This window comes from Dipodomys spectabilis, unplaced genomic scaffold (genome assembly GCF_019054845.1).
Source record: "Dipodomys spectabilis isolate Male_0828 unplaced genomic scaffold, ASM1905484v1 ptg000671l, whole genome shotgun sequence".
Taxonomy (NCBI): domain Eukaryota; kingdom Metazoa; phylum Chordata; class Mammalia; order Rodentia; family Heteromyidae; genus Dipodomys; species Dipodomys spectabilis.
The window spans coordinates 343,951-369,498 of NW_024871348.1; the positions used below are offsets into that span (position 1 = coordinate 343,951).

The window sequence follows — 25,548 nt, forward strand, 5'->3', positions numbered from 1 at the left end:
CCTTTTGCTCTCAATTAGCTTTTTCACTCAAACTGGCACTGCTCAGGCTGGCTTTAAACTGTGATCCTCAGATCTCAGCCTCCTGAGCAGATCGGATTACAGACTTGAGCCACCAGCACCCAGCTGCTTTTCCTTTTCTTACCTAAGTCTTCTCCGAGCATAGATTTCTCCATCATGCAATAAACTGGCTGAAGTATGGGCTAAAACTTTTATTTTAAAATTTCATTCTTTTCTCTTGTTCTGTGTTCTAACAGATGAGGGCGCTTGCTTAAGTTGATAAACGTTAGATTTGGAAGCAGATACAGGCCCACTGTCCTCTCTGCTATTCTACGTCAAGAATAACTCACAGAAGACTGGCCCCATTCTGGAACATTCTGGCCATCAGGAACATGTCATCCTCTTCTCCTCTTCTCCTTCTGCTAGCCAGTTCTCAATCCTCTTCCAAAGTCTCGCCTAAGCTCAGGTGAGTCATTCTGAGCTGCTTTTCAGCGTCACTGGCTTCCCGATGTGAACTTCTTCAAGTTATAATACACACTTTTTGACTTGACCTTCACCACAAACTCTAAAACTGTCGGTTTTGCTTCATGTGCTCGTGACTTGTCATTCTAACCAGAATATGCTACGGTTTGGATCCTGAATATCCCCAAAAGACCTATGTACTTAAAAAAGAAAAATGAAAAAAGAGCATGGTCCCTCGGGTGGCACTTCTGGAAGCTGGTAGAACCATTAAGTGTGTGTCGAGTGCCTTTGACGGGACTGTGGGGGTCCAGTCTCCCCTCTTTTGGGCTTGCTGGTACCGAGGTAAGCAACGCTGCTTTGCTGTGCTCTCCTGCCGCAATGTGCTGCACCCTCACGGGCTGAAGGGCAGGAGGCCCATCACTTACGGAGGTAAACCTCCACAGCTGCAAGCTAAAAACAAACTTTGCTTTACAAGCTGATGATAAAGTGAGGTATTACAGCAAGAGAATGCTGATATAGTATGTAAGCAACTAGATACACATTGATGTATGCTTTATCCACATCATTGAGAGAAGGTAGCAACCATAAGCACATACCTGTGGACAAAACTATTCATGGATCAATGGCTGAACTTGAGGGTACTTTCCAAGCAGATGCTAAGGTTTAAGGCAAACTAAAATAGCCTAAGCATTAGGGTATATATCTGTCTACCCTATTCTGGGAGTCAAAGGCTTAATCCAGTCGATAACACTATGGGAAAAGTAGAATAGGACATTTGATACCTAAATATCCCTCCACTGCAGGAAAAGGACCATGGGAATTCTTTCTCCATTTTGAGTTATTTTCTTGTTCCTACCAACAGAGCTTATAACAGAGCTTATTCAGTATCAGGAGGGCAGGACGATAGGAGTGACTGTCCTAATTGGTCATTCTCTTCATGGCCAGTAAACCACCTTACAACACTGTCTTGAAGGGATTTATTTGCATCTTCTAGTCATAGAGGGCTCTTTGCCTCTTGGGGGATGCTAAGTCCCTTCAGTGTCCTGCAGGAGTGGAGGGGAACTCATGGGTACCTTTGAGCACCTACTTCCATTAACTGTTCGGGGTCTTTGGGTGGCTAGATGGCCAGCCTGCCTCCATCTATCTGAGGGCCTCTGGGTGGCGAGATGGCCAGACTGCCTCCATCCAACTGCTATCTGCTTGCACTTCTCTGCTTTGTACCATGCCAAGGCTTTTTCAGACATTCACTTGAAATGAAACGACAAAAGCAGTAAAGCAGGCCCCCAACAGTAAGCTGTCTGCTCCTCCAATTCAAGGTGTTAAGAGGCTGCTGCCAAAAGGAGGTGACAACACCAGTCAGTATTCAAGCAGCTTCATGAAGCAGAAGTCTGGGAACTAGTTTAAATCTGTCGTCATCAGTCTTAGGCAAGAAATAAAGACTTCAATGGACTTGTGACTCTCCTTCCGTAAAGAAAACAGGATGTACCCTATGGTATCCTTTTTATCTCAAGATTGCACCATGGGTTTAAAAGCAAGTCAGGGAGATGACACAGGCAAATGACTGCCATTCTCATTCCTACTTCCACCAAAAAATGCTATGATAACCTGATGACTTTGGAATAGAGGGAGAAAGAATAGAGGGAGATGGATGGAAAGGGTTCAAATGGATTCAAAAAAAGAGAAAACATGAAAAAACCATACACCTAGAAAAATGCAGGAAGGGCCTGAAGTTCTCAGTCTAAACGGACAAAAAAGCCCTTGCCCTTCTGTTTCTAAGCACAGCAGAGGCACGGAGCTCACCATCTTCAGTGTCATAGGCGTAGGCTGAGAGGCGCAGGGTGGTGGCGCAGAACTCGCACTTGAAGCAGCTTCGGTGGAAGAACTTGCCCTCAGCACTGAGCCTCTCCATCACATAGACCCGCTTCTGGCAGAAATAGCACGTGTCGCTGCCGCCCAGGTTCTGTGGAAACTCTTTCTTTATGGATCCCTGTGGGGGAGTGGGGAGGAATAGGTCAGGACCAGGTCTCTTGGCTCCTTTCTGGGCTGTATAATCCCCTCTGCAGGTGAAGCCAACCCTGGCCAGTGGTTGTGTGTAGAGACAGACCACAAGTATTAAGTGGCTACATGTGTTTTGCTTTTGGTTCTCCCGAAGAACAGCATCCTCCTACAGTGCTACACCCACAACCCCCTCCCAAGATCCTCATACAAGGTAGGATCCTCATCAGTGACAATCAGCAACCAGCATTTGCTTCCTCTGAAGGATCCAAGTGTACAGAATGTCTTAACAATTAAACTCAGTTGTTCTGACCAAACTGGAGGGCAGCATAAATAAATACATATTCAGTGTGCTTTCCCATACATCATTCTAAACATTCACTGCAGTCCTAAAACTTCAGGAAATCTAAAACAATTAGTACATGGCAATACAAGTAAAAATACAATATTAAGCCCCACAGAGCAAACCAGGGTTGTTCCCCAGACCAGCAGCATGGCTACTGACAGTGCCTTTGAGATATCTCTTACCAGTTCCTTCTTGTCTAGAAGGGTTTTGGGTTGCTCTTTCCTTTGAAGCTGATTGGCTATCTGCTCAGCCAATGAGCTCACTCCGCCCGTGTACATCTTTATATACTTCTATTGGTTGGAGATTACAGAATGACCAGAATGAAGGGAAATGAAGAAGACAGAAGGGAAAAAAAAATCTTTGAAATGTATAAAATGAATACACAGTGCAGCAGCAAACCATGCCAACACAGTGCACACAAGCAGGGAAACTGGTGGTGAGCAAACTACTGTGTCAGTGTCCACAAAGGGCCAGCACAGACAGGAGCAGCACTGTGGAAGATGATCTTCCATGGCGAAGAACTTGGTCCTTTGGCTCTTTTGGAATATGCAGCTCTGGGATGGGAAAGTAGAAAACAGGATGGATGCTAACATGGGAAACAGTAAGAAGGGCCTATGTCCTGGGAACTCAAACACAGAGTTCAAGGGAACAACTCCATGCTGGTGGTAGACACCTAGACTGACACTGTACCACGGGATGGCAGAGGCCTGGAATGCTGTATTTCCTCATTTAGAACGAGACCAAGTTCATTCTTTCAGAGGCTGGGTCTCCTGGTGGTCACCGGTGTTAAGAGTTACGGCATTTAGTACAGAGATCCTTGTCCTTATCACCTGACCACAGTGCCTGTCACACACCTCTGTTGGGCCAGACCTCCGCCATTTCCCTGTGGATGTTTAGGGGAGGTTCAGGGCCTGTGTGACCTGCCAGGGCACTGGGGCTGGAAGCCTTCTAGACTGGGTGGGGCTACAGCCCACAGACAAGTTGCTCAACTGGTCCTAGGAAGTCAGAATGCTTTTCTGGCCCAGAAGGAATTGTTTTTATAGATTGAAAAGGCTACAGTAAAGAAGAGAAATCCCTCCAATGAATTCAACCACGTTCTGGCAGGAGAAAACTCCTACATCTGCCTGGTAAGTCATCCTGCCAAGAGGCCTGGCACGCTGGCACTTAGCCCCAGATCCTGTACCCAGAAATTTGGTCCAAGTCTTGCTGGCAGTCCTGCAGGGTCTCTTTGTCCAGGTAAAAATGGCTGTGACACCAGTGTGTGCAGTTCCTTTTAAGAACTGCAAGGAGCAAGGGGTCTCCCCACCAAGTGCGCAGGGCCGTGATGCCGACCTAGAGACACACCAGGCACAGTCATCCTGGAGATGGTCACCGTCTCTCGGGAAGTAGCTTCACTGGACAAGTGTGCAAAATCTCACATGGAAGAGGACGCCTGGCCTGAGCACGTCCAGGCTGGAGGACAAACAAAACCATTCTGGGATGACTTACTCTATGACCTGAGAACATCAGAGGCACAACTAAGAAATCAATTCTTGATTTGCTCGGCCAGGGTTTAGATGGAAATAGTAATCAATTTTAGTTTCTAACTAAAAAAAATTAAGGAGATTGCCAAGGACTGGTGTCATTCACCCACTGACCTCACGGATCATACCCTTGGTGGTTGAGGAGACAAGTGACTCTTAGACCCAAGCCCTTTTTAGACAGGGTCCCTGCAGAAACCACTCAGATCCAGAACAGGTGGATACTAGCGTAGCTAAATAGACCATTTGAGAGCTGACACTGAGAGAGCAGAAAATTGCCTTTCTTTCTGCAGCAGAAAAGTGAGCAGATGGTAACCGTCAGGCCAGGAAGCTGCACAGCCCTGGGCTGCCTGTGTGACAAGACCCTGCTCTCCCAACCAAGCAGCTACAGCCTGGGGCTGCCCACAGGCTGGCCATTCGTCACGCTCCATTCTCGGCCACACTGCCCCCCCCCCTTTCTTCCCTCCCCCCACCCCTGCCAAGAGAGGTAAAGACTCAAGTTCTGTTTGCTTCTGGCATGACAAGCAGATGCTTTCCTTCTGCCCACTCTTGGAAGTTGAAGTGGAGCAATTGCTCACTTACACACCACTGCACCCTCCACACATGCATAAGCTGCCACACATACACACTGCATGGTCCTGTCCTGCTCAGGGACAGGAAGCAGAAGCACAAAGGGCAACAGCCCCTCTTTCCAAATCTTATTATAAACGCCCCGAAAGCTGGACTGGCACCACTGAGGAACCGCAGGGTTCAAGAAGCGCCTAGAATACTGCATATTCGCTACTCCACCAAAGAGGTGGTTACCATATGGTTCATATTCTGTAACACATACGGTTATAAAGACACAAGTTAAAAAAAATGCCTACCCTTACTGGACACAGTTAAAACACAACCACAGTGGGCTTACTGGGACAGACCTGGAGGTGTTAAACGTTCAACGGAAGCCAGCAGCCGCCTTAATTAGGTGTCTACTTCAGTCCCCATCTTTTCCGCCCCCCCTCCCCCCACATGCACACACAACTAGCTTCCTGGTGCTTAGGCCGAGGATAGGCCCTCATCCTCGCCCACGCAGGTGATGCACGTGAGTGGATGAAGCAGAGGCTGCAGAGGGAAGAGGGGGAACCAGACCATGCTACCTGTCGGAGGGAGTCGGAGGAGGGAGAGGCGGGGTGGTGGGAGGAGCGGAGACTAAGGGAAAGTTCCCACTGGTCAACAAAAAATCGACGAGAAGGTTCAGACTCTGGCTATAAAATACAAGATGGAGATAAAAGGAAACATTAAAAGTCACAACCCAAATGTCATGAAATTTGGCAGTAGAGCTTCCCGGTCTGGACCCTTATCTGAGAACCTGTGTGTTAAGGAAGTACTTTTTGGCCCCAGAAAGCTCGAGTGGCTCCTGTTTGTTTTTCACCTGCCCCTCCTCGATGCTTCTAGGGCACTTGGCTGTGAACAGCTGTGGACCTTCATCCTCTCTGGCCTGGTGGTCCTTCACCACCCACCTTCACTTTCTCTGTGGGTAAGGTGGCCAGGTGGGTGGTATTCTGTGTACAGATGCGTGCACTGTGTATGTACACACATCCAGGTGAGTCAAGATTTCTCCTGGGTGAAAAGAAATTCTGCTACTACCCCCTCACTTCATAAGCAGGCACGAGGCACAGCGAACAGGGCTGCGCATGCTCCTCCTGCATAAAGGGCAGGTACAGGTCTCTCCTCCTCTGTGCCTCTGCTTGCCAAGGAGCCAGCTGAACCCGAGTAATAATCAGAAGACTTGAAGTTCTCTTGCCCGCTGTTGGCTGCAGTAAAATCTGACCGAAATCCTCAGCAACGGGGCCATGTGGTTAGTAACTCCAGACAGTGAAGCTTTGGAAAGCAGTAACTATTTACCAAGGGTCAGGGTGAAGTACTTCCAGAGTGAGAGACAGAAGTACTGTCTGTCATGGAGGTAACAACTGGAGTGGCAGTTGCCAGGTGTCCCCCAGGCCACCGCTCCGGATACTCTGTAGCTCTGTAGCCATGGGTTGAACAGGAGCTGTCTCTGTGAAGTAGTACCACCCCCCTCCCCCTAAAAAAAGGCAGGGCAGTGCACACACTAGGGCTACATGTGGAGGGAGGTTCTGGAAAGAACATAAGCAGTGTTGCTCACTAGCAGAATCCCGTCTGAAGTCTTATACTGAGGAATCCAGAAAACAGCTCCCAGAGAAAAAGAAAGAAACCTTGTCCTCTTGGCAGTGCAGCCTTCGACCTCATATTGTATCTCTCCTACTACTCCACACACTTCCCTCCCTTCTGTTTGGATGCTGTTTTACAGCACCTCATTAGCTATGTACTTCCCGAGATGTGGGCCACTGTCTTGCTCCACGAAAATGTCTGTCTTGGTGGTGCTGATGTTTGAACTCAGGGACTTGTGCTTGCTAGGCAGGCATTCTACCACTTGGGCCACGTGCGCCCCTTCTGGCTTTATTATTTTTTTTTTTTAGGTAAACTCTCACACTTTTGCCAGGAACAGCCTGGGACCTCGATCTATCACCACACAGCTAGTACTACAGACATGCGCCACCCCTCCTGACTCATTTTCTGAGATAGAGCCTCACCATTTTCTTTATTTTTTTATTTTTTTGGCCTGGAATGGCTTAGAACCTTGAACCTCCTATCTCTACTCCCCAATAGCTGGGAATTGAGGTGTGTGACACCATGTCTGGCCCCTGCCTTTTCTTTCGTTTCTTTTCCTTTTCTTGTGCTAGTCCTATGGCTTAAATTCAGGGACTAGCTGCTCTCCATAACTTCTCCTCTCCCCCGCCCCCCACCTCAAGGTGATGCTCTATCACTTGAGCCAGGGCTCCACCTCTGGCTTTTTGTATTTAACTGGAGATGAGAGTCTCCTGGATTTTCCTGTCCAGGCTTGCTTTGAACTGTGATCTCAGATCTCAGCTTCCCTAAGCAGCTAGGACAACAGGTGTGAGGCACTGGTACCCAGCTCTGTCTTTCTTTTTGAGAGAAACACAATGAAGAAAGGAAGAAGAAGCTTGTGGGAGCAAAGCAGAGCCACCAGGAGGTGAAAAGTCCAGGCACTCTGCCTGGATCCCGCTTCCTCTCCCTAACTAGCACACACCCTGGCAGCACAAGGCAGCCTGCTGACACTACGATCACAGGGCATCATGTTCCCAGTACACCCCCAAATAACCTGATGTACTGCTTGGTAGTTACTGAATAAAACAATAGGGTAAAAACAATAGGGAGGGCTCACATGTCACTGCCAACCAGGGACCCTCCACTCCAGCTACAACAGAAAAGTTTCCTAAAACAAGCAGGGTTTAGGCATGTCTGCCACTGAACAACTACAAGATGTCCTGCTGCAATCAGTGATTCTTCCCCTTCGTTTTTCAGAAAAGACCAGTTATAGATTTTCATTATATGGCCCCCATCTTACCATCTTCTTTCCCCAAACCTCTCCATGCTCCAAAACTCCTCACTACTTCAAATTTCATAACTGTCAAATGTCACCTGCTTATTGTCCTAGCCCCTTCCCTGAGGAGCTCTCCCCGACAGTCACACATATTTTTAGGTTAGAGGTTTTGGAATAGGAAAGGGGGACAAAAAGTGGGGAATCATTAAGGGCCTGTATGATAACAGGCTCTCTTCAGATTAGCATCCAGTCCAATGCTAGGCAGATGAGTGCTGTCAGTGAAAGCTGTTTGCGTGAGTGGACACTGCTAGCAATTCTGGCCCTTGGCCAGGTGACAAATGTGCAAAAGCGGGGGGAGGGGACAACTCCCCGGGCCCCCTTCCCCGGGCCCCACTGCAGAGCGTGCCCATGCCACAGGTTCATGCTCTTTTACCCTCTCATGGTGGGGACTCTGCTTGCCACGGCTGTCAGCATCAAGATCCCTGTAAGTCTGTTGACAACAAAGTTGAAACTTAAGCTCCATCCATATGCTCCATATAAACCTACTAAGTGACAGTGTGGGATTCAGTCCAGAAACTCAGTCTGTTTCAACTCCTCCCCCATCCCACCCCCCTCCACCATAACTGTTCCCCACCTAGCGAACCATAATCCCATCTAATCAATCCCACAACCAGGGGGACACAGCCATTCTGCCCACCCAGCCACTAATGAGCTCAGCCACATAGGTGAACTACGGTTAGTAAAAAAGGGTGGAACGAAAATGTCTTTCACACTGTGGCATTCAATGGAAGGTTTAGAAGGTAAGGCAGGTTGGCAGGGTGAAGCTCTCCACAACACGACATCAGAAAGAAAGGTGGGGAGTTGGAAACTGGCTGGAATAAAGAACCATACAGCAGCTCAGAGGAAACTTCAGGGAAGGGAATGGCCCTACACAGCAGCACAGGACCAAGGTATCATTTATTCTGGAGAGAAATAGACGAAGACTGGAGGTACTCTCCAGTGACAGAGAGGAATATCTATGTGAGACAGGTACCGGCTGCTTTGCCGAGCTGAGGAAACACTGAACATAGCCATGGGGACAGGAAGACCATCGGGACACGGGGAAGAAATGATCTCCAGCTTCCTACACAGTTCGCTGCTCACGAGCTGTTACAGGTGGCGTGGGCTGAGCATGGGCTCCAGAATCAAAGGCTCAGATTCACTTCTGGTCCTTTTACCTGTAGCCACTCTCCCCTACGCTTCCGTCTACAAACTGGAGGTAATGGTAACACCACCTGCCTGGCATAGTGACTATGATATTGTCAGAGATAATACGTGAGAGAAACTTAAAGATTCCCTTGCAGCAAATGCTCAAGGCTTAGCTCCCACTCGAGGAGAAAGTACTACACAGTAACTACATCTTCCATGCTCAGTTTCTAGAACCAGGGATGGGAGGTGGGCCTTTAAGACCAGATAGATTATTAGTGGCTACCTTTTAAATAGGCCAACTGATTTGAGAAAGCATCTTTCCACCTACCCTGCCGCAAAGCGAGCAGTTTATTTTATGAGGCTTCATCCTGAAGGTCAGTACAGGCATTCTACAACCACACTTTATTTAAGTGTGCTTGGCACAATGATCAGCTCAAGTGCTTCAGAAGCCACATCTGCTCCAGAGGCAGCTCCTGGTTATTTGCCTGCGATGCAGAAGGGGCTGGAGAAGCAGGACTAGAATGCACCCAGCCCAAAGTTTCCAAACATGCCCCTTAGCCATACTGTTCTATACAAAGCGGAGGGGGAAAAAAAGGCTGTGTAGAATGTGGTTCTTTAAGAATGTGGCTTACATAGTTTCTGTGCCTCCAATCTGTGGAGACTGCAGCTTTCACTTTAGTTTGTGGCTGCACGGCTGTGTGGCCATGATGGATGAAACGCCCGAGTCTGATATATAGGAAACTATCCTGCAGTGCTGTCAGGAAGTGGTTATCTGCAGCCATACTAGTTGCTCCTGCAGTGCTGTCAGGAAGCGGTTATCTGCAGCCATACTAGTTGCTTCTGCTATGAATGTTTTCCTAAACCGTCTTTCTCTTTAACAGCTGTCTTTGAAAGGAGGGGACACCAAAGCAGTGTCTACTCAGGCAGGCGGGCAGACAGACAGACAGACACAGAGCATGCAGAGGATCACCTGTTGGCCACCGTGTGCCCAAGAGGGAGGCGGAGTAGAGGGAGGAGAGAGGGTGATCACTTTTTTGGGGCAGGTCCGAGAACAATTCTTTTCCCGTCGCTTTTATACCAACAGACACAAACAGAGAGAATGTTGTTGAAATGGTGGTCATGAGGGCTGGTTCTGGAAGGGCTGCGTGGTGTCTGCAAAGCATCTCAAGAGGCCTGGTCCTTGTCCCTCCACCCTCAGCACATCACTGGGAGGTCAGAGTAGCTTATCATGGTCTCTTGGCCTCCAGGCTGGAGTGGTACCTTTTGCTAGGCACAGATGGCATAGGTCACTAAGCAGTTGGTGAGGACTTATGGGATAGTGCTCTGTAAATGCCGGGGGTATGGCTTTATCAAGGAAGCTGGGGACCCAGAAATGGGCTCGGTTGTAAGAAAGGGCGCCAATCCACTCTAATGAGTATGTCAAATGACTCAAGAATGAAGTGCATTTCGTTATCTCAATATTATACATATGTATGTCTGTGGCTTTTCCTGTTCTGCTGACCCCCTATCTCCCCTTTCTAGTGAGTCTGTCATCAGAAAGCCTCTGGTATTTGACAAACCAACACACATTACATAGGAATTCTTTTCCTGTGCCTAGATGGCTGTGCGGGGCAGCGTTCAGGTAGAAGTTGTGGAAGTCATGAAGCCAGGGAAAAAGACCCCCTGCCTGTTTGTTCCCACTTCACATGACAATCTGCTTCCAAACTTCATGCTGTTTATATGCAGTTTGTCTTGGTGATGTACTACTGAGATCAAAAGGCAGAGGGTAGGGAAGGAAGAGTCATACTGTTTACACAGGAAGGCACTGAAGAGAGGCCACTGGGAAGCAGGGTAGTTATTCATTCTTTCCTTCCACAGGATGACCTAAGTTGGGACGGGCGGGCCCCTGTGCCAACTCAGGCATTGCTGTGAGGTCTGCCACACCCTCTGCCTTGGTGGGAACCACTTTGAGAGAATCACACAGTTAGTCGTAGCAAGGTGTGGTTCCTCAAGTCTCCTTTCTGGAGGGGAGAGGAGAGGCAAGCTGCCAGGCCAGGAAGACAGTGGCCCAGACACCAATCTCTCTGTCCTCAATCTACGGTGCCCTTGGGACCAGATGAGCTTAGAGGGCTGGGAGTTAACACCAAGAAAAGTCTGGAAGTAAACATTACACATTCTATGGGGACAAAAGCTCAGTGGGGTGAGCACTTCCCAGCGCTACCTCTCCCCATACACAGAAGCAATAGTTCCTGCTCTAAGCAACCCCAAGCACTTGAGTATCTGACAGAGTTTTTATTGCTGTGGTCTTAGTCAGCTCTTTCTCGCTTCAATCCCTGTTTGACTGTATTATTTCTGTACTCCTGCCCATATAGTGTACCAAGTGTTCTACCTCATTGATTGTAACCAGAAATGCCCCAGACAACAACCAAAATAAGCTGGGACAAACAACATCTCCCCATGGAACCTCACGCACCAATCAGGCTGCCACATGCAGCCTCATACACTTGAGTGTCTGATGCTTCTTCAGGCTGGGCATCAGTCTCTGCTGGGGCACAGGCCCTGGGTCAGCAGCCTCCCTGAACCACACGTGCTGCCCACATTTCCAGCAAGCCCGCCAAAGCTGCCAGGCACAAGCCAAGTGCAGCCATCTGCCCACCCATGCAGAGATCACTCCTGACCTTGCTGCTCAGTTCCCATTCTCTGTGTACTGAGAGAGGGATCTGACTTAACTTTTGCCTAGGCTGGCTAGAACACAATCTTTCAGATCTCTATCCCTATTTCTTGGGATTACAGGAACTAGCCAGTGAGCCAGTGTGCTTTTTTTTTTTTTTTTTTTAAGATACTGGGGTTTGAACTCGGGGTCTCATGCTTGCTGGATAAGCAGTCTGCTACTTGAGCCAAGCCCCAACTTTTGACCTCAATCCTTATGAACAATTTCCACACCATGTTCCCAGGTACAGGGAAAGAGGAAGTTTGACTTCAAGACATGACTTTAAGATTCCACCTGAACCTCACGGGCCCTGCTTTCCATGTGACATATTATTTAAGAGGTTCAAGAGGACTGAATGCAGTTTAAATAAGTCCTCACTTGTCGTTCCCAAACACCTCCCAGCAACAGGCCAGCTACTCTGCAGCACAAGAGGCTTTGTGAAGGCCAGCTGTGGAAGACGCTATTGGAACCCAGGATCAGCTCATGTGACCTTTCAGCATCCTATCCACTCTAAATGACACCAACTACAAGAAAGCGAACCTAGGCTCCATCCACTGCAGCAGAAACTTGCTCAACAGTAACACTGGGGAAAACACAGTAAAGGCCCATTCACTCTCTGACAGGTTTTCCATTACCAGGTGCCAGTACTTTTCCCACACTGGATCCAGGAGATCCAGTGGTTTTGTGTTTATTGTAGCTGCCGAGATAGAATCTTACTATGTAACCCAAGCTGGTCCAGATCCTCTTGCCTCATCCTCCAGAGCGCTAGGATTACAGGCATGTGCCACCATGCCCAAATATTCTGCTTTCTTTGCTGTGCTGGGGATGGAACCTAAAGCCTTAAGCACTCTACCACTAAACTATAAACTCAGCCCCCTCACAAAAGAATTAAATCTGGACTAACCTCCAAGGAAAAAAAACCTCATGAACATTTATCTCCAAGGTTTGAAATAAAATCATTATTTATCCGTTTCATGGGAAGGCTCTGCTTTCCCAGGCCTTGCCAATGCAGAACCCTCCCTTCCTCATCACAAGGAGACACGCAACCAAAAAGCCAACCGGGGACAGATGTCACACTAGCAAAGCCCCAAAGGCTAAAGTACTTAAACAAGCACACCACTTCAGTCAGCTTCATCACCAAACTAACTGCCCTCTTAAATCCCAAGGCGTTAATCAAATCACAGAATCAAATCAACATTGTCTGTTACATGGTTTCCCAAGACAAGCACTGGACACAGTGCTTTCCTGTCCTTGCTAATTAAGATTCTCAAGTGCAGGCCTGGACATGGGCTGGGGCAGCAGCAGGAGGTGGGAGAGAAGGCTGGGCGGCAGCAGGCTCCTGTCCTGGTCCCCAGTCAGTTCCTTTACCTGTTTCCACTGGGGGGTAGGAGCAGGGCGACCCTGCTCAGACAGGCAGCAGCTCGGCTGGCTGACCCCACGCTCCTGTGCCGGCTGTGACACACAGGCCATGAATGCGTGGGACAGAGGACATGGAGACAAAACAAAATAAAATACATTAAGGCAAGAGAAGACACAAAAAGGCACACACACACATCTGTGAGTGTGGTAGCAATAAGGTATAATTAATTCTAAAAAGTCACACTATAAGGAAAGAAAATAGCCTCCCCCAAACCATACAAGTACAAAAAAGGAAATCGAAGTTGCAGTGGTCTAACTCAGTGCTCTGTGGGTCCAAACTACTAATTATGATTTAGAACACCAAACTTCTCTCCCAGCATTAGGGAAGCAACTCTCTGGGGAAGCAAGAGAGGGAGTCTCCAGGATACCTCTAATGCTTCCTTAGTGAACTGTCACCTTTCCAGTGATCTACAACCTTCAAACACTAATAACCAAAGATCAGGTGTGAGACACTAACTGAAGTCTGACTCGAAGCAAAGCTAGTGGCGCCTGTCTGGTCTAAGCGAATGATGGTCTATCAGTATGTAGAAGATACAGAGAAGGGGCCTCAAGCCCTCTGAAGTTCTGTAAGGCGCTTTCATCTGTGTGAATCTCAAACCCAAGCTCCTCTTCTTGTAAGAAGCCTCGGTGACTTTTACATAAGCAAGGGAGAAACAAGACTTATGATGGACAGTTCACATCAAATGCTGTCTAAACTCTCTCACCTGACTTCAGGAATACAATTGAGTATTCAAAAATGGTCTCATGTTAGCAGTGCCATAGGACAATAATATGCAACATAACAAAATAACTTTATCGTAAGATGGTTCACCTCCCTATCTTGTAATGAAAGATGAGAAACGACTAAAGCATCCAACAGTAGAGAGAAATGAACAGGAGTATGGTACCCACACATTGTAGAAGATGCCTGTAGGAAGTTTAGAACAACATGGGACTATGATTGAGGTTAAATGAAAACCAGAAAAACAAAAGCACATGTTAAGAATTATAACAGAAGCGCACTAAAAAAAAAGAAAAGAAAAGAAAAAAGACCAGAAAGTAATGTAGCAAGATATTGGCAGAATTGTAGTTGTCTTAATTTACAGATTTTCCTTAATATGCTTGCATCTATTCACTTATTCATTTATTTTTCTGCTGGTCCTGGGGCCTGAACTCAGTGCCTGGGCACTGTCAGTGTTTTTCACTCAAGGCTGGCACCACTTGAGCACAGCTCCACTTCCAGCTTTTTGGTGGTTAAGGTAAGAGTCTCATTAACGTTCCTGCCTGGGCTGGCTTCAAACTGCAAATCCTCAGATCTCAGCCTCCTGGGTAGCTAGGATTCCAGGTGTGAACCACTGGCACCCATTTTTTTTTTTTTGGAGATAGGTTTTCTATGTACCTTAGGCTGTTCTCAAACTTGAGATCTATCCAGTCTCAGTCTCCCAAGTGCTGGAATTTCAAGTGTTTACCACCGTTACTAGGCTTATTTTCTAATTTATACTTCTATCATAATTTAGGTATGTATGTATATACATACACACGCACACATACGCTTTTTAGATCTCTCTGTTGGCCTTTTGTCTCAGATCCCTCCACTTGATCTGAGATTAAAACAGCCTTAATGTGTAATATGGGCTTAGAAAATGCTTTTTGCTAAAGTCAGACAAGAGGAACACAGGCCCAGTTGTGAATCCATAAGACCCAGGGTCCGTGTCATGGGCCATCTCATCCCACTGCAGGCTTTTCTTCTTGTCTGATCTGGCCATCCTGGTGATTAGCTTACCTGTCTCCTGACGCTACTGGACTGTGCAGACGGTGCATTCTCCTCGAATTTGGCCAGGAGTTGGGTTGCCATATACTTCACTTTGTTCTGGTTGCCAACAGCAATGTCCATCCTCCTGTCTGTCAGAGTGCTCACTAGTGTTGGTCTCTCTCCTCTGCAGCTTCGGGGAGCTTCCTCCTGCCAAATGGTAAGCATCCAAGAACCAGGTTCTGTTACAGGGGCCTTCCACATGCTTTTCCCTCAAAGGAGTAAGATCAGGATTTGAGTGAGGGCTTTCTGTTGAGCTTGATATTACTCTTCCAAGGTTCTAATCTCTGGATGGTAAGCAAGACCCAGGGACATGGGGCATTCACTACAGAGGCACTGAAGACTCAGGCTGGCCCTCAAGACCCAGGGAAGCCAAATGTCTGATTCCGAAGAGCCAAGAAGGCCCAGAGGCTCTCTAGAACATTAAACAAGGGCAAAAGTCCACCAAGAAAGGCACCTGCTCACAGAGATTCTCATAAAGGATGAATATACAAAGATCTATCAATAGCAACTTGGAAACTAAGAATTTAAGCTATAAAAGCCAATTCAGTATAATTATTCTATAGCAAACCCCAGATAAATCTCACCTCCTCTGACTGACTTGTCTTTCTCCTCTTTCCAGTCCCTTCTAAGTCCTTTTCCTTTTTATCCTGTATTGAGAGAGGAGAGAAACTGCATTATTCTGATCACCATACTTGCCATTCACTCTGCAGTAACAGGTCTCCAGCACGTATGTACCTTGGGTGAGCGCTTCCGAGAGATGGTCTGTCCGAGTTTGCTCAGGAAGGAGATGGGGGATTTGGTGCTGGCTATTAGAACTGCTTTCTCCTCAGCATTCAGATCCAAGTGATCTGTAAACAGAAAGCAGCAATGTTCTAAGACTCTAACAGACCATTTTCCTTTGCAGGAGGTTCAAGGAAATGTATCTCCATAGGAAAGGCCACAAAACAAATGCATGCTTGGGTCTAGATGCTAAGTCTTCTCTTCCATCTATACATACAACCAATACAGTTTAGTTATCAAACCGTGAACTTCTGCTTTTCAAAAGCTAGAATCTGCCTGTGACAGTCATAGGAGAGTGCCACAGTCTTGCCTTGGTGAGCGAAGTTTCAGAACAGAGACAGGGAGAGAAGGGAAGAAGAAGAAAGGTGCGTGATTCAAGGTACAAGCAGTGGTGACAGGAACACCTGTCACCCTGCTGGGTGCTAACAGAGGCAGCAGGCTGAGGAGTCCTAGGGGCAGGTGTCATGAGAAAAGCTAGAGAGAATGGTTGCAGAAAAGAGAATGAGTCTGAGGAGACAGGGCACAATGAAAAGGACATCGTTACACATGTTGCCTGGTGTGCAACGACCAAAGTTCATGAGAGATGAACAGACAGAATTAGGGTCACACCGTGTCTCCGAGCTTAGGCATGAACAGAGACCACTTTCTCAGGATTGGGTCTGAGATGGAATCTGGGGAAAGGAGGTAGAAACAAGAGAAACGGTTAAAGGCAGGGCTTGGTGGCCATGACTGTAATCCCAGCTATATGAGAGAAATAGGTAAGAGGATCATAGTCCATGGTCAGCCTGGGGGAGAGGCGGGGCGTAGGGTGGCCTAAGACCTTGCCGAAAAATAACAAAAGTGAAAAGAAGGTGGGCATGGCTCAGGCGGTATACTGTCTGCCTAGCAACAAGGCCTTGGATTCAAAACTCCAGTACTCCCAATAAATAAACAAATAAGGTTGGATACGAATGACTTTTGCATAGTTATAGGCTTAAGTAGGAGATTTTGAAGAGAATGGACAGAGAAAGAAAAAAAAAAAATCAATGAAGCAAGGTTTCCAGAGACTTGTGCTGGTGGCTAATAGTCTAAAACAGACTAAGGCTGAGCTGGTGGTACCTTGCCCGGCGGCTTTGATGTAGCACACACTTGAAAGAAAAGAGGAAAAAAGACTTCAACAGCTTGGCGGGAACCTAGGACTCCAACCCCACGCCCCAGGACCCTTACCAGCGCAGGAGAGCGAGTCCTTGAACATCTCATAGAACTGCGTCAGGTACATCACCATGGACAGCTTGTCTGGGGCCCCCACGGATGCCATGTCCTTGCCTGTCATGATGGGAGGGATGCCCAGCTCCTTCTCGGCAATGTCAAAGGCCAGCTGGTTATTCTTCTCCACATTCTGCTCATCCAGAGAGTCAAAATCTCTGAGAAACAGGACAAGGAACACAGAACTGAGCTAACTGTCCTCAAATCAGAACACATAGTCTCTGCTCCCTAGGAGCTGGGAGCCTCAGAGCTCTTTTTCCTGCTCTTACTAAAGAAACACATAGCATCTAAGGGACAACTGACCGGATCTACCTGCTAAAAGAAAACCAGAAGAAATGGGAAAGGCTACTGTCATTTTTCTAGCAATATACTTTTTTATTTAGTAAAATGTAAGCCTATGATAGGAGTGATCTTTAATATGTATTCTCCTACACTTGATGTCTCTATTTTGTAGACATAAATACAGAACTCATGTTCAAAAGGGACACGAATCCAGTCTGGATTCTACTGGGATCAACTGCTCCACGTGGCCTCGAATATTCTGACACATCAGCCCTGGTGAATCCTGTTCAGCGTTCTCCTGAGGAGCAAATCCAAAACCATCATCACAAGTTTTTCTACTAGTAATTGTCTTGAATTTTACTTAGTATTTAGATCAATAAATACTTCTCCCTGGGTTTTAAGCTTCTTGCTAATCAGAGTAATGGTAACTAGCATTTCTCCTTGGGTGATTTCAAATTCACCTGGCAGCCTTACTGACCCCGTGGCACTTTTCCATTTTTCAATAATCACGTCTGTCTGTGACTGTGGGTGCTCATTGTGTAAGGCACTCGCTGCTCTGTGCAGGCCTTTCCCAGGATCTCATGGGAAGGAAGGGTCTCCTCCACACCACATCCACCCCCACCCCTCACTACTCCTGCCTCACCCTGCCTTCCCTCCTGAAGCACATTTCTGTCCTGTGTCACAATTTACCTCAAGCTGCTCTTCAGATCCATCTCTTTCTTTGCTGGGAATGAAAATGTTGTGTTTACCTTTCAGTAATATCCAGATGTACAAGTGACAGGAGCACGGGGGATACACACGTTATCCGTGTACACATGAACCATCCCTCCCTTAACTTCTGTGCTCCTGAGATTGAACCCAGGACCTGGTACACGCTAGACAAGCATTTGACGTCTAAGTGACACCCCCTAGCCCACTCCATTTTTGTTGTTTGTCTTGTTTGTTTTTAGAGAGGGCCTCACTATATAGTAGAAGCTGGCTTTGAACTCACAATCCTCCGGCCTCAGCCTTCTAAGTGCTGGGATTACAAAAGTGCATCAATCACCATGTCCAGCTAGAGTTCTTTACTTTTGTTTGTTTTATTGGGTTTAGAATCAAACCCAGGGTCTTACACATACTTTTTTGTGTGTGTTCTGGCCCTGAGGCTTGAACTCAAGGCCTGGGTGCTCTCCCTGAGCTTTTTTGCTCAAGGCTAGCACTCTACTATTTGAGCCAGAGCTCCACTTCTGGCTTTTTGGTGCTTCACTGGAGATAAGAGTCTCATGGACTTTCCTACCTAGCTGAAGCATCATCCTCAGAAATCAGCCCCCTGAGTAGCTAGGATTACAGGTGTGAGCCACTGGCACCTAACTCATACTCTTTACACACACACACACACAGTTATTTTCCCATAGTTGTACAAGGGGGGGGGTGTTATAATTTAATGTGTCCATTTGTGTGTACAATGCATCTGGATTAGAGTCAGCCCTTCTACCATTTCCTCCTCCCACACATCCTACCTATCCCTACTTCTACCAATCTCATTGTTTCCAGTTCAATTTTTATGTATATATGTTGAGTCTTATAACTGTATTCACCCAACATTCCATACTCCTCATTTTAATAAACTCTATAAAGCTGTATGTATGTACTAGGTCTTAGCTTATAACTGTCACATAATAAATAGGGATTTAGAATTCCTTAATCAACCATTAAAACAAACAAACAAGTGGGTCCTTAAGTGAACCTAGTAATAAAAAAGATAGTCAACCAAAATAATTCAACATGCTCTACTTCTGCCTCTGAATCTCTCTGAGTTCCATGGTAACATGGTAACATGGGGGGAATCTAAGTGTGCTGGTCATGTCAGTGGACTTGGAGTTGCCCCTGTGCATTGGTTCTGTAGACAGATGAGTGAAGGATGGACAAAGAGGTATTACTGGTCCAGTGGGTAAAATGATATGCACTTCATGAGCTTGACAACATCTGTTTGTAAAAGAGCAGTCTTTAACAAAGAAAACGCCAACAAGCCATCATGAATTGAGTAATACCCATTGTTCTCTGTTTCTTTGGTAATGACATATTTGTCTTGAGCTAGCCAAAGTGTTCTAGCCAGGTTTCCCTTGTGACCAATAGCATTCCGGAGACAGCTGGCCAAAATGAAGAGTTCAATCCAGGGCCAATAAATAGTTTTCCTCTGTGTGAAGCTAACAGGTCCAGGTGGGTGTTAAAAGCAGTTTTGACCTTCTAAATACTGTGAATTTTTAAAAAGCTAACTATTCCTGCCTTTTTTTTTTTTTTCCTTTTTTTGCTTATGTGGTGCTGAGGAATCGAACCCAGGGCCTCATGCATGCAAGGCAAGCGCTCTACCACTGAGCCACCTTCCCAGCCCCAAAGCTAACTATTCCTAGGTTGAGCTATTTAACTCTTGACACATGGAGTTTTAAAAGTAACTATATAGAAATCCCAGCCGTCTAGAAATCTTATTCTAGGAAAAAGAACAAAATTTACATACTTGGTAGCAGGAAACGCTGAGATTTCAGCAGATATAAAATAAAACACCAAGTTTGGTCACAACTTACATTAGGTCAGGGCGGTATCTGTGGATAATCGCACATAGGGCCAGGCCACTTTTCCAGGACATGGTGAGATCTGTCACATTTACGCCTGCATAACCATCTGTCTGCCTTTGGCACCAACCCAGAAGTTTGCTTGAGCGAGCTACAGACTCTAAAGTAATGAAAACAATTATTATTGGAAGTGTAGTCACCCACAACACTGAATTACATAGGATTTCTTTCAGTTAACATATCCAGTTGGAAAATTTACTGAGTGTAGGGACAAAATGGTCAGTAGCAGATTCAATGGAAAATAGGAAGGTATAAAGTTAAATAACTTGTATCGTGATAGGAATAATTTAGGTACCACTATGTCAGCCTCCAAAGTCAATGCTCCAGGGGACAGTCAGATATCTCACAGCTGGGTGACACTGACCTGCCACTGAAGCACTCCTGAGGACTGACACAGTGAATAGGAGAGAGCTCAGTGCCTGCTGAGCTGTCACCCTCGCTGGCAGTAGCCCAGGATCTCCCTGGAGAGTCAGCTGGCACCTGGCTGATGAAGCCTTTTCCTTCACAGCAACATGGGGAGATTAGATTAGAAAAGGTTCCGCTCTATCTCTAGCACCATAAATGGAATGTAACCAAAGACTTGCTCTTACACTTTCTAAAGTAACAAGCGATTTGCCAAGTGAAGAAACTGGAGTGACACTGATAAGGCAGGCCAAGGACCCGAGACCAGAACAATCCTTGGACCCAGGTTGGCACCCTGTATTTTGAATGATCACATCCTGAGACATCCAATAGGCAAAAACATGCAACACTCCGATGTTTTCCAGCTCACTGGACCCCAACAACCTCACATCAGAAGAGCTCTGGTGTGGATTATTCGAGGGAATCTCAGCTCCCTTTTGGGTCCAAGAAAGTCTAGTCTCTTCCCTAAGACAGCTGAAAATATTTAGCTTGGCACTAACTTGTGAACGTAAGAATCCTTCATCATAAAATTTCTATGAAGTCTTTCCCAGTGGAAATGTCTGAGACATAGAACTCCTGGTGCTAGGAAATAGCCTACACCGTTACTGTTGTGCTATGGTACTGTCACAGGACATGGCTAACATGACATCTGTTGTGCAAAGTCTCCTGCAGACGTGTATGGGTGAACACAAGCTTTCTTGTCCATGCATGTTCTTTCTCTTGCCTCTGGGTTTGATTTACCTCTACTTCCTCATAATGCCACAGATCAAGGTAATTTTTTGTTGTGGACCTGCCTTCTACGTTGCAGGCAACTTAGTAACTTCCGTGGCTTGTATCTTCTAAGTGCCAGTAGCAAATCTACCCGTCATGGCCAAACCAAAACAGTCCCCAGATACAGTCTCTGGAGGGCAGAGGCACTGGCTGTGGACACTGCCTTAGATGGTGCTGTGCACAGCCTTGAGAGGCGTGTACTTATCTGGACAGGTCACTTGCCTTTACAAAGGACAGTACCAGAACTTACCATTGCGAGTCAACTTCGGGGTGGTTCGGGAATTCACTAGGTTTTCCATTTCCAGATGAATATCTTTTGTTTCTCCAGTATCGTACAAATGGCGTACCTGGCAGAAAATTGAAAAGGAAAATCAAACTAAGTAACAAATTCCCAGCTGAAAGGAGAAATGACTAAAGTGAAAGCTGAAAACCCAGGTTGGTTAAAGTTTATTTTTAATTTTCATTGGTACTAGGGGTTGAACCCAGGACGCTGAACATGCTCAACATGTATTCTACTGAGCTTCTACACCAGCCCCAAGATAAGGTTTAGACAGAAATTATGATGAAGACCTTACAATCCTTATGTAGGTTATATGGAATGACTTACTGATTCTAAGCTGTGCTTAAAGCCTCTTAGCTATCGAGGTCCCTCTGAACAGTCTCCATGGACAATTAAGGCTGTCTACTCAGATTGTTATAGCACAGTGTAAGTATACACACATGCATGCATGCACACATGCGTGCACACAGACACACACAGAGCACAGCACGTGGCCTCAAAAGTGTCAACGTCAGGTAGAAGGTGAATAAAAACTTACTTCGGAATCTAGGCTAATAAGTCTAATAGGCTTCTTCCTAAAACTTTGTTCTACTTTTTGGAACTGTCAAGATTCATTCTCAATAGAGTAATGAAGTTACAAAGATTTTGAGGAACAGGGGGAAAAAAATGACTAAAATTAGCACTAACTTCTACTTGTACAGAGTACTTCACCTTTTAAAATTCTTCGAACTAGGCAATACACTTGCCATTACAAATTAAAAAAGTGATTATCTGAGATTTCTCATATGAAAAATGGAGGCTCAGAAAAAGTGAAATGAATGGTACAAGTCACAAGTTACCAATGGTGGAAGTCACACTTCTTAGCTACTGAACAAAAACAGTTTGATTTAGGAGGCATGGGATAAAGTCCTGGGGCCACAGTTACTGCCACTGTGTGTGCGTGTGTGCGTGCGTGTGTGTGTGTGTGTGTGTGTGTGTGTGTGTGTGTGTGTGTGTGTGTCTGTGTCTGTGTGTGTATGATGTTTGTTTATTTACTTTTCAGGATACTATGTAGCCCAGGCTTGCCTCAAACTTGCAATCTTCCTGCTTCTTCAGCCTGGAGTGCTGGCATTGTAGGTGTGAACTACCATGGCCAGCTTCTGTCACTTCTGATCTTCTGCAAGTCTTTCAACAACTCTATGCCTCAGCTATTTAATGTGTTGATGGAAAATAATACCTTCCACAAATTCAGTCACCTCCATGTGGATTACTCAAAGTATGTGCTGTATTAATACCAAACATAGTTAAATCAAACATGCTTCAATACAATGGAGGCCCAAGAATAGACAAAGACACAAGCAACTGACCAGAAGGCTCTTACCTGGCTTGGCCTGAGGAAGTTGATGTTGATATTGGGGTACCTCGTGACAGGGTCGATGCTGTATTGGCTGAAGTTTTTGCTCACATTCTCAGGGGTGGTCTGAGGGAGCAGCCTGTAAATGCTTTCCCTGTAATAATACACAGTAGTACATTCAGTAATGACAAGCACCAGAGAGAGCTTGCTCTCCTTTGTAACAACTGTTGGGACAATCTACCAAATTATCTGATATATACAGCAAATATGTATCCCTGGTGAGTGCCCGCCAACACTGTACCAGCCCTCCCCTCTCAGACCCACCGCTCAGTGCCTCCGTGGGCAGCTGGCTAGGAAAGAGTCAAGAGAGTAAAGACAATGCTGCTGTGAGCAGTGGCAAATGCCTGGCTCTAATTTAAAAGGCTGGTGTGTGTGTGTGTGTGTGTGTGTGTGTGTGTGTGTGTGTGTGTGCGCGTGCGTGCATGCGTGCGTGCGTGTGTGTGTGTGTGTTTACAAGTATATTTAACTACAATATTATGGAATCAACAGATGAAAAAGAATGCCACCACATTTATCCAGAAAGCCTTAAGAAACAGAATTAACATGATAATACAGTATCAACTACCAATTTCATTCAGAAAATTTTTAGTAAAGGTGTGTGTGTGTGAGTGAAATTTTTAGTAAAGGTGTGTGTGTGTGTGTGTGTGCGCGTGCGCGCGCGCGTGTGTGTGTGTGTAAGTCCTAGGGTTTCAACTCAGGCCTGGGCACTGGCTCTGAGTTTTTTTTGTTCAAAGCTACTGCTCTACTCTTTGAGCCACAGCTTCACTTTTGGCTTTTTGACGGTTAATTGGAGATACAAGCCTCACAGACTTTCTTGCCTGGTATGGCTTTAAATCATGATCCACAGATCTCAGTCTCCTGAGTAGCTAGGATTACAAGCATGAGTCACTGGTGCCCAGCTAAAACATTAGTTCTTAATCAGCAGGCAAATCTGAGGATATTTGTTGTTTCATTTCTGTCATAGGACTTGGAAGTCAGAGCTCTTTTGCTCAAGGCTAGTGCTATACCACTTTGGGTCACAGAGCCACTTCTGGTTTTCTAGGGGTTAATTGGAGGTAATAGTCTCACAGATTTTCCTGTCCCAGCTAACTTCAAACTGTGAGCCTCAGATCTCAGGCTCCTTAGTAGCTAGGATTACAAGCATGAGCTAAAGCTGAGGATTTCTAAAAATCTGCTTTTATTTTGTCAGTAGTAGGGCTTAAACTCAGGACCTAGGCACTGTCCCTGAGCCTCTTTGTATTCAAAGGTAGCACTCTACCATATGAGCCACTGTGCTGCTTCCAGTTTTTGAGAGGTTTATTGGAGATAAGAGTCTCTCGGGCACTTTTCTGCCCAGGTTGTCTTTGAACCGTGATCCTCAGATCTCAGCCTCCTGAGTAGCTAGGATTACAGGTCTGAGGCCACTGGCCCCTGGCAAAAATCTGCTTTTATTCAGGGGTTTTTGAAACATTTATGAGCAGTTTGGTGGCTTATTGTGAGAAAGTCACTTTTGATTTCTTACTTTAACATATGCCCATTACCACACTGGTATCATTAGCATAAGTCTTCCTGGATTAAAGAAAAGAAGATCTGTTGTGGTGTAGTGTACATCTGTAATCCTGTAATCCACTCTGGGAGGCTGACACTGGAGGATCTTGGTTTTGTTGCCTAATTGTGAGATGTTCTCCCAAACAAAACATACAGAACAAGATCTAATATGCTATCTCTCTACATTCATTCATGTGCTCATCAGAAAGGGATTAGCACTGTTCAGTGGTACACAAAGATACAGACACCACCCACCAATAACCAATTCAATTTGAAAAGGGGATAAGAAAAGAGCAGTTAGAGTTGGATACCGGTGGCTCATGCGTGAGACTCTTATCTCTAATTAATCACAGAAAAGGCTGGAAGTAGCTCAAGTGGTAGAGTGCTAGCTTTGAGCAAAAGGAACTCATAGACAGCACCCAGGCCCAGAGTTAAGCCCTAGGACCATGGGGTGGGGTTCGGGGGGAGCAGTTAGTTAAGACTGCCTTGAGGTGTCTATGATTTTATGAAACATTATCTTGCCTTTCTTTTACTTAACTATAGAAGTATCTTTATTGAAGAAATATAGAAGGAAGAGCCTGCACCTAGCCTAGACATAAGCCACTCCTTCTTCCCTAGTTTTCCCATGGAGGAGAGCAAGGTTTCTTCCTGTTACCTCTCTGCCAGGACTTCCAACGGGCTGCTTCCTAGAGACCAACTTCGTACCATCCAGGCAGAGTCCATAGCAGCAAGAAAGCCCCGGGCTATTCCTGTTCCCATTGGCCAGAAAGGCTATGAAAGAAATATTAAATAAGGAGTTAAAATAACTCATCTTTTTTTTTTTAATACTTTCTTATTGTAAAAATGCTGTACAGAGGGGTTACAGTTACATAAGTAAGGTAATGAGTCCATTTCCTATTGAGCATTGTTGCCTCCTCCTTTGTTTTTCCCCTACCATCCCTTCCTTCCCCACCTCCCCAATTACCTCCCCCTGCCGAAGTTGTACAGCTCATTTTCAACGTAGTGTCTTGTACATCTCATTGTTACAATGGGTCAACCTGTAACCCTATTTAAGCATTTTGTTTTTTCCCTTCCCCTCCCCAAATTAGAAAAGTGTATATACAAGGTGCAGAGCACTGGAATCAAATACAGTGAAATCAGGGGTTATACTGGGGGGGAGGAACATACCAAAGGCACAAAAAAAAAAAAAAAATCACAATAGTACATTATAAATACGTTAAAAACATAACTCATCTTTTAAGAGGGAAGTTAACTAAGGAACAAATAAAGAGTTTGCTACTGACAGAAGTATTTGGCCACCAATGCTGAGAGCTGGTGACTCACACCTATAATCCTAACTACTCAGGAGGCTGAGATCTGAGGATCGAGGTTCAAAGCCAGCCCAGGCAGGAAAGTCTGTGAGACTCTGATCTCCAATAAACCACTCAGGAAACTGGAAGTGGCCCTGT

The 25,548-nt window shown here is 46.0% G+C and overlaps 1 protein-coding gene across 1 annotated transcript in view; it reads right to left on the reverse strand.

Moving 5' to 3' along the window:
• Window positions 1-25,548, reverse strand: part of Mical3 (microtubule associated monooxygenase, calponin and LIM domain containing 3) — a 145,992-nt gene that overhangs the window by 62,546 nt on the left and 57,898 nt on the right. The window contains exons 9-18 of the mRNA XM_042672120.1: window positions 24,756-24,871; window positions 22,541-22,667; window positions 21,151-21,247; window positions 19,680-19,827; window positions 16,798-16,994; window positions 15,547-15,659; window positions 15,396-15,458; window positions 14,782-14,958; window positions 12,969-13,052; window positions 2,260-2,446 (exon numbers count right to left, since the gene is read on the reverse strand). Of these exons, the coding sequence (XP_042528054.1) occupies window positions 2,260-2,446; window positions 12,969-13,052; window positions 14,782-14,958; window positions 15,396-15,458; window positions 15,547-15,659; window positions 16,798-16,994; window positions 19,680-19,827; window positions 21,151-21,247; window positions 22,541-22,667; window positions 24,756-24,871 (1,309 nt within the window). The remainder of the gene's footprint in view (window positions 1-2,259; window positions 2,447-12,968; window positions 13,053-14,781; window positions 14,959-15,395; window positions 15,459-15,546; window positions 15,660-16,797; window positions 16,995-19,679; window positions 19,828-21,150; window positions 21,248-22,540; window positions 22,668-24,755; window positions 24,872-25,548) is intronic.